This window comes from Chenopodium quinoa, unplaced genomic scaffold (assembly GCF_001683475.1).
Source record: "Chenopodium quinoa cultivar QQ74 unplaced genomic scaffold, ASM168347v1, whole genome shotgun sequence".
Taxonomy (NCBI): Eukaryota; Viridiplantae; Streptophyta; class Magnoliopsida; order Caryophyllales; family Amaranthaceae; genus Chenopodium; species Chenopodium quinoa.
In genome coordinates, this window is record NW_018745533.1 from 495,895 (window position 1) to 504,686 (window position 8,792).

The following is an 8,792-nucleotide window of genomic DNA, read 5'->3' on the forward strand; positions in this document are numbered from 1 at the left end:
ATAGTTAGTTGCTTTAAAAAAGTTGTACTGTAACTTGCAATCCAATCCCATTTAATGTTTGTTGGGATTATGGAACTGCAGCTGCAAATCGAGAGTTTCGAGGTCTGACATCTATCTGTCTGCTTATGTTAGCTAAAAGGTAATTTCTGTCTTTTGTGCTTAATATTCCCTGTTAAGTTTATGTATTAGATGTCTGTGGAAATATTGCATGATAGATATTATCTTGTTTCTTAAAGCTTATTTGGGTTTGAGTTAGTTACTTGGACTTACTTCGTGTATTTATATCATTTTGTTTGATGATTCTTTGATGAAACTGAGCTAGTAGGAGTAAGGTTGTGTACATCTCGAACTCCTGATATAAAAACCAACCAAAGTTATAAATATTATACGCGGTAATAGACTATGGATTATTGCTATTGTAGTAGTTTGAAATTTCTGTAAAGTGCCCTCGTGTTTTTGTAGGGATAAGGTTGTGTACATCTAATCCTGCTGCTTGTGGAATCTTCACCAAATTGTTGCTGTTGGTGGCACTTGTGATTGAGTTCTTTTGAAAGCAGCTCTCGTCGATGTTGTAGGCTTGTAGTATCCGTTCTTGCTTAGAAAGTAGTATCCGACAAAGTAAAGGGAAGTGACTGGCAGAGTTGCCAAAGCAGGGGAAATTATCCCTCAAATACATACTGAAATGTATCCTGAAGTTACTATAGTAAATCCCATGTTTGAACCTGTACTTCCAAATGAACGTACCAGGAGACGTGCTGCTCTAGCTAGATCAGCCTTATCAAATTCCAAATCTAGGTTCTTTGAGCCACCTTATCCCGGTGATGAAGTTTTGGCTGATCAAAGTACTTATATGGTGGGTTCAAACAGACCTTATACAAATCCGGCACAGGTTTATCCTAGAGTTAGTATGGCTATTCCAAATGCTACTTCGGTTTTCCAAAGTTCACCATTAAATGCCTATGGAAAAGATGAAGTAAATAATGAGGATGTTTACAAGTCCATTGACAAGCAAGGGAATCACCAATTTCGTTGGTTTGTTTTCGTGGAGTGGATTGTATTTGTTTGCTTGATGTGTATGCTGATTGCTAGTTTAATAGACTACAATTTGCAAAATACCACAGTATGGAGTTTAGAACTTTGGAAGTGGTGTGTTCTTTTTACAATGATGTTTAGTGGTCGATTGATAGCAAAATATTTCATCAATGCTATTGTTAACTTGGTGGAACGAAAACTTCTTTTCAAGAAGAAAATTCCCTATTATGCCAATGGATTGAAGAGAAGTGTACAAGTTTTCCTTTGGCTGAGCTCAGTTCTTCTCGCGTGGATTTTGTTGTTTATTCGTGGGAGCAACAGATCAAAAGAAGCCACCATAGTATTACATTACATTACAAAAGCTATAGCCGGGAATTTATTAGGGGCGGTAATGTGGCTAGTGAAGACTACATTAATCAAGACCTTAGCTTTATCTTTCCATGTCAAGAGGTTCTTTGATCGAATCAAAAAATCGATATTCCATCAATATGTGCTTCAAATGCTTTCTGGTCCTCCAATCATGGAGAAGGGAGCAAGAGTAACCAGATCAAGAAATTTAAGTCAGCTGAGTTTAGAGCGAAGGACAAATAATAAAGGGTTAACAGAAGAGGTTATTAATGTGGAGAAGCTTCAACAACTAAACCAAGAAAATGTCACTGCATTGGACATGAAAAGATTTATCAAACTCGTAAGGAGAACAAAGCTGTCTATTAGTTCCGGTTTCCTTGACTTGGGTGAAGTTGATGGCATCGGTGAGCTAAGTAAAGAGATCAAGAGTGAATGGCGAGCAAAATTTGCTGCTTCCAAAATCTTCAACAATGTTGCAAAACCTGGTTATGAGTAAGATTATCACCTTATGGCGGTTTTTGAGTATAATAATATAGTACCTTGGTAAAGTCACTCTAAATAAATGTTTTATCATTTTGTGTAACTAGGTATATTGAAGAGGAAGATCTCTTGCGTTTCTTAAAAATTGGTGAATTAAACCAAGTACTTCCTTTAATTGATGGATATATTGAAACTGGAAAGATCAAGGAGTCTGCCTTGGAGAAATGGGTGGTAAGTCTCTGAATTTGGAGAACATTTGGTTAATTTTGTTCTTTTGTCCAACAAAAAGTCTGCTATATAAAGCTGTAAAGGTTTTGATCAAGTAATATTGATATAATCTTACACAGTATTTTCCGGTTGCAGGTTACTGCTTACATGGAGCGTAAATCACTTGCTCATTCATTAGATGATACTAAAACAGCTGTGGATGAATTGAATATTTTAGCTTCAAGCGTGGTGTTGATTGTTATAGCTATTGTGTGGACTCTTGTGATGGGATTTTTGACCACCAAAATACTTGTGTTTGTTACAAGTCAGCTCTTGCTCGCTACATTTATGTTTGGCAATGCCTTCAAGAATGTGTTTGAGGCAATCATATTTGTATTTGTAATGCATCCATTCGATGTAGGTGACCGTTGTGTGATTGATGGTGTTCAGGTAACATAGAAATGCATAATATTTTATCATGTTACATTCTGTAGCTAGATTTCTTTCATTTGTTAATCAGTTGATGTTTTCTGACAGATGGTTGTTGAAGAGATGAACATTTTGAACACAATCTTCTTGAGATATGATAATGAAAAAATATCCTATCCAAATACTGTTTTAGCAACCAAACCTATCAGCAATTTCTATCGGAGCCCAGAAATGAATGACTCAGTGGAGTTTGCAATTAACTTCTCCACTACAGTCGAGGCCATTGCTGCTCTGAAGGATAGAATTAAGTCGTAAGTTGTCAGAACTTTTTGCACAGGACAGATACACACCCACATTACGCTGAAGCCATGTTGCATCTATGTTTAACGCTTTCTGTAATTTGTTCTTCTTTCCGCTTGTGTCTTTGTCATTGAGATGACTGCTCATTTCAGCATACTTTTGTGATTGATCAGGTATATAGAAAGTAAACCACAGCACTGGAGACCATGTCATAGCGTGCAGTTGATCGACATTGTGGACATGAACAAGATTAAGATGGCTCTTTTTGTAACTCACACTATTAACTTCCAGAACATTGCAGAGAAAAACAGCAGAGCTTCTGATCTTGTTCTGGAATTGAAAAAAGCTTTCGAGGAATTAGGAATTACATATCACCTTCTGCCTCAGGATGTTCGTGTAACCTATGTTGGGTCGCCTGCATCTGCTTCCAATGCCTAGATGGCTAAATCTGATTACACAAGTTTAATGGTTTTCTTGCATTCTACAGTGCTCTCATTCTGCTGGTGAATCTACAGGCTGTGTGCACTGTAAGACATTATATACTTGGAACTATGCATGCTGATTCTCCATTGTTTCCTATGGCGGACTGATTGGTTTTTTCTTGCAGATTTTTTCACAGGTTTAACGGTGCACAATCAAGTGTGACTTTCTGTACAAAAGGGTTAAATATGATTGTTTGAAGCTTCCTTCTTATCACTCAAGAATAAGTGTAAAAATTTGTGCTGCAAATAGTGCAAATGTAATACAAAATATTTGTTGCATGTTTATATAGACGCTGAGTATTTTCAAATCCAATTTCGTGGTTAGGTTTTAGCCTCTATGTATTTTCTGCATTTCCTCCTCAATTTACTATGCTTGAGACAGCTTGATTAGCTTTGAAGTCCAGACCGAGCTTATAATGGCTCAGCTCCTTGGTTTGTACTTCGTAGTTTGTATTACTGCTTGAGATTTACTTGACAGAATTTGAAGTTTAAAAGGAAATTTGACCATCTGTTATTATGACAAAATTTCCTGAAATCATCCATGTATTTATGAAGAAAGAATTACTATGTCAAGCCAAAGCTTTGGCCACAGCAAGAGAGCACAGTCTGAACACACGGAATCTTGATTTGATTGCTAAGCTTAGACTGGCCATTCACGCGAATAATCCCAGGATACCATGTCGTAGAAAAAGAAGGGGTAAGATCAGGAATAAATAAGAAGTTTGTAATATACCCAATAGAAATATACTTGCTGTAGTACAGATAGCGAAACATATCATATCAACAGACTAACACAAACAAATCATATCAGCAATTATGCTAAATAGAAATTTTCTGTCAACAGACAAACACAAACAAATCATTTCAGCAAGGAAAGCAACATTAAACTAAATAGAAATTTTCTGTCTGCAGTGAATCGGGTAGGAATCACGATGATCCAATTCATTTTTGCTTTGATAAATGAGTAAAGAGAGGGTACAGGGGGAAAAAAGATGTACCAAACATCTACAAGCATACATATAAATGTCTGTAGTCATATTCTCGCTATATCCACAATTAACCAACACAAATTTAAAGTAGATCTTCTCTATTACACTAGTGCACCTGTTTCTTACAACTAGATGCTGGCAAGTTTAATCCGCTTATATAACATCTACAAAATACCTAACAGAATCGAATCAGCAGTTGCAAATTGTCTCACTTTTCACTAGAGATTAAATTCAGAACTCTTAACAACTTGATATTCATCGTCTGCGTTGCTTCATGATCATATCAATCAAAAACCTGCTTTCAGCTGCAAAGTCCACTCTATCAGCTCTAATTACTGTTGTTTTTACTCTCTGCTCTTCACCAAAAGTTTCCTCTTTTATCTTAAGCTTGAAAAGGAATGGAACAAAGATCTTACTGCGAATAGCCTCAGCAAACATTTCATCTTGCTCTTCGGATTTTAAAGTGTACAGCTCTTTAGCAGAGCAGCCTAAGATTTCTTCCCCTGCTTCTTGAAAAGCAGTTACCCAGGTCACGCCTGAATGATCCTGTATTTGTGCTTGTAGCAAATAGCGATAATCACACTCCTCAAATTCTTGATTGCATCGATCACATACCCATCTTGTGTTTCCCGACTTTGTGACTTTCTTACTGCACTGTCTATCACCAATCATCAATGGACAGGCTGTGTAACAAAAGTTATCTGTTTTTATAAATGATAATGTTGCCTTAACTGTAACCCAGTCCGGCTTTTCTGACCTTCCAAGACCCTCATCCTTGATCTGTAAAATGGTTTTGCGAACCTCATTCTTTCCTCCAAGAGGCATAACATCTCTAGAGATAGAGTGGGCAGCACAATCCTTTCCCCCTCGATGAAACCACTCATTCAAACGCTGAGCTTCAGGAATATCGGGGTTAATAAAAAGCTGGGTTGAAGAAATTGTACCAACAGATTTTCCGCTGAAGTCATTGACCTTTGCAGCCTTCACAGCTAAGACGGGAAAGTACCCAGAATCAACCAATTCTTGCAGCTCCTGACCTTCTCGGTTGCAGAAGTCTCCCCATAGGGTTAGCTCAACGCTTCTGCCTGACATGTCTTTCAAATTTAAATTTCTTCTCTGTGTTTCCATCCCATTCTTCCTCATAATGGGGACTGAAGGATTAACAGATATCACAACACCAATAATGTCTAAAATGGAATTGTTTTCTGCACCCTCAATTTCGCTAATAGGTCGGAAGTTAAACTGTTGTTTGGGTATGGAAACATCTTCATCTGGGCAAAGATCAACAGTAGAAGTTGCTTCCAGAAAAATCTCCCACTCATTCTTCAGATGATTGAAGTTCTTTTGTGCAGGTTTTAAGGTACCCTTTGAGATCATATAAACCTTCCCAACCTCAATAACATCATAAAAGCGGTCAACAACTGCATTAAAGCATGTAACACGAATCTCACTCCCGTCTGAATCAAGGAGATCAAAGGAAAACACCTTCCCATCACCTTTAGCATTGTTATAACGGCGAAGATCTCCTTTAGCTGTGACTCTTGCTTTAATAGCCCAACGCCCTTGATAAGGATTTAATGCAGCAATTGGTAGTATACGTGCTGGTGCCTCATTCTTCACAACAGGGCCATGATTTTTATAATTAGGGGGTGGCTGGTATGCAGGCTGAATAGTCGGTCGGAAGTTTTGTGCATTGTTATTGTTACTTAGTGTGGCCACGTTTGTATTGCTTCCTCTGACAGGATTAGCAACATTATTATTAGGCAATGCATTTCCAACAGAAGAATCAGCTCCAGAGGGCATCACTGGGTTCCCTATTATACCACAATCAGGAATAATAGTTTCCATGTTCAATACGACAATAATCCTGCAGAAAATATGGCCCTTATAAGTTCTTACCCAACAAGAAGCATGCACACGTAGGCCCCGTTTGGTTTAATGTAAAACATTTTCAATGGAAAATTAGTTTTCATGAAAAACATATTTTCAAGGAAAAACACAATTGCAAATTAGTTTTCCTTTGTTTGGTTGCATACAAGAAATATCCAAAAAAAAATAAAAACTAAGAGTGAAAATGTAAGGATGAATGAGAGGGAAGTAAAAAAGGAGGTAAGGGAGAGAGAGGAAAATGTGGCTTCCCTTGTTTTGGGAAGGAAAATGTTTTCCATCATTAAGGATGAATTTTCCACCCTTGGAAAAATTGTTTTCCACCCTTTAAGAAACCAAACAAAGGAAAATGGAAAAAAAATGGAAAAGTCATTTTCCATGAAAACCTTTTACATCAAACCAAACAGGGCCGTATTGTAAATCACAGTGAATTAAATTGTCAAGGACGCTAGTAAAGTTCAATTACTACTCATGTTCTTCTGATTAAATCACTAGATAAGCCAACAGCAATAAAAAGAACGCCACTATTTTATTTGGGTCTGCCTAAAAGTATCAGAAATCTCAGACAACATGAAGCATGCCCAAGTATTGTAAATCACAGTGAATTAAATTGTCAACTTGTCAAGGATGCCGTAAAGTGTTCAAACTTCTATCACTCATGTTCTTCTGATAAAATCACTACATAAGCCAACAGCAATGAAAAGAATGCCACCAATTTCGTTAGGTCTGCTTTAAAAGTATCAGAAATTTTGTGCAATATTAACAGGATGTGTGAAATTGTGAATTACTAAAATTACTCTGATTCAACTACACACACAAGCTCTACCAATAGAACTCCATAACTGCTTAATGAAATGCCCAAGGATACTTACGAAGCTTATGCAATATGCATTGCCTTAACTTTCAATTCCAAAACCGAAACTGACATTCTCTATGACACTACAGAGGAATAACCGAATAATTACACAACAAATTATCTCCTACAGGATGCAAAACGTCACATCATTAGCATAACTTATTGACCTGTGTTATTCTCCTCCGCAAGCATTTTGCACACTTATATCAACACCATCAAGATTACACAATGATTATAGAAATCATATGCATATACAAAAAACAGAAACACACTCTTCCCCTCCATCTCCATCTCCCTCTCTCGTTTTCTCTCGTTCTTTAGGACAGAAAGACACCAATCAAAACACATTTATCCGTCGACCACAACTCCGACTCAATATCACCAATGTATCACAAGCAACACCTTCAACCTTATTACCTCGTATCTCATTACCTCTCCAAATCGACAAACAGTTACTTCACTCTTCTCCAACAATCCGGTTAAAACAATAATCACTTACCAAAATTCTTCAGCTCCAAATCTCCAAAAGTTAACATCATAAAACACAAATTCCAGAACTATACCTCTTTGCAAGCTATTGAATACCTCAATGCTAACCAAAATTACAACTAAAGCGCCATTTTCAGTAAAATATACCAAAATAACATCAAATTATGCATAATCACATCATTTTCACAAAATTACTACTAATAACCATTGAAATATAACGCCATTAAAATTTCTGAGAAAATTAATCAAAAACATACTTGCGATTTTGGACGGCGCTACAAATGTACTCAATCAATTGAATGACGGAACCTTTACGAACTTCACCAGACTTAACACGGCCGTTAAGCTGAGTCGCAATCATCGCCTGCTGAGTCGAAACGGCGTCGGATAAGAGAATACGGTACCGTTCCTGGTTAGAATTAATGAGCTTGATGTCCAACACCTGAACCAGTGGTTTGGAGTTGATATCGCCATCCATTATTGCTGAAAGAGAATTTTTCGTCAGATTAATCGGCATTTTTTCGACGCTTTGATTTGATTTGATTTGAATTTTGATAATGTTGTACAGATTTTCGGATGAAGAAAAAGAGGAATTGTTGGAGATGAAAGAGTATTTTTCTGATAATTATGAAGGTGAATTGAGATTTCTGGAAAAATTGGGAGAATTGAAGAAGGATGAATGAACGTTAATGGTGGATAGAGGTTAGGGTTTTGAAATGGCGGGTGAATGTTGAAAAATAGGAGGAAGAACTGAAAAGCAAAGATTCTTGTATTGGAAGTTTTTAAATTAAAGACGTAGGCACGTAACCCGTGAACTTATGAAGGAGTGAAGGACTGTTCTACTCTTTTAGGGCAATTTAATTGAGGGGGACCTCTTGGTGCAATAGGTCTAGGGGTGTCCATTATTCGGATAAAAACCGCAATTCAATCCAAATTAAATTGAGTATCAATTCAAATCGGATCTAATTTTAAATCGGATTAAATTGGATTGGATTGAATTTTTTTGAAATTCTTATTTTCGGATCGGATTGGATTGACGTTATTCGGATCCAAAAAATCGGAATAATCAAATTATGAAAGCGTTATTTTACAAAACAAAAAAAAAAAATAAAAAAATAAATACTCGTACTGTATGTTTCACTACTTGTTAAAATCATGTACTACTACTTTCAAGAATTGAATTTTATTTTGATAATCGCATTAGACCCAAAAAAAAAATAGCAACGTATTTTAATTCGAATTTTCGAATTGGATCCAAATAACCGAATTATAATTCGGATTGGATTTGGTAAG

General features: G+C 36.6%; 2 protein-coding genes across 2 annotated transcripts; one reads left to right on the top strand and one right to left on the bottom strand.

Moving 5' to 3' along the window:
* The first annotated feature begins 468 nt into the window (after positions 1 to 468).
* Positions 469 to 3,743, top strand: LOC110715935 (mechanosensitive ion channel protein 10-like). The gene is made up of 6 exons (XM_021894552.1): positions 469 to 1,872; positions 1,968 to 2,091; positions 2,224 to 2,517; positions 2,605 to 2,807; positions 2,970 to 3,323; positions 3,404 to 3,743. The coding sequence occupies exons 1-5, from the start codon at positions 683 to 685 to the stop codon at positions 3,232 to 3,234; spliced, it is 2,076 nt and encodes a 691-aa protein (XP_021750244.1). The 5' UTR covers positions 469 to 682; the 3' UTR covers positions 3,235 to 3,323; positions 3,404 to 3,743.
* Positions 3,744 to 4,211: 468 nt separating this feature from the next.
* Positions 4,212 to 8,396, bottom strand: LOC110715783 (replication protein A 70 kDa DNA-binding subunit A-like). The gene is made up of 2 exons (XM_021894397.1): positions 7,757 to 8,396; positions 4,212 to 6,134 (listed from the first exon to the last, which is right to left on the bottom strand). Exons 1-2 carry the CDS (start codon positions 8,014 to 8,016, stop codon positions 4,523 to 4,525), a joined length of 1,872 nt encoding a protein of 623 aa, XP_021750089.1. The 5' UTR covers positions 8,017 to 8,396; the 3' UTR covers positions 4,212 to 4,522.
* Positions 8,397 to 8,792: the final 396 nt, after the last annotated feature.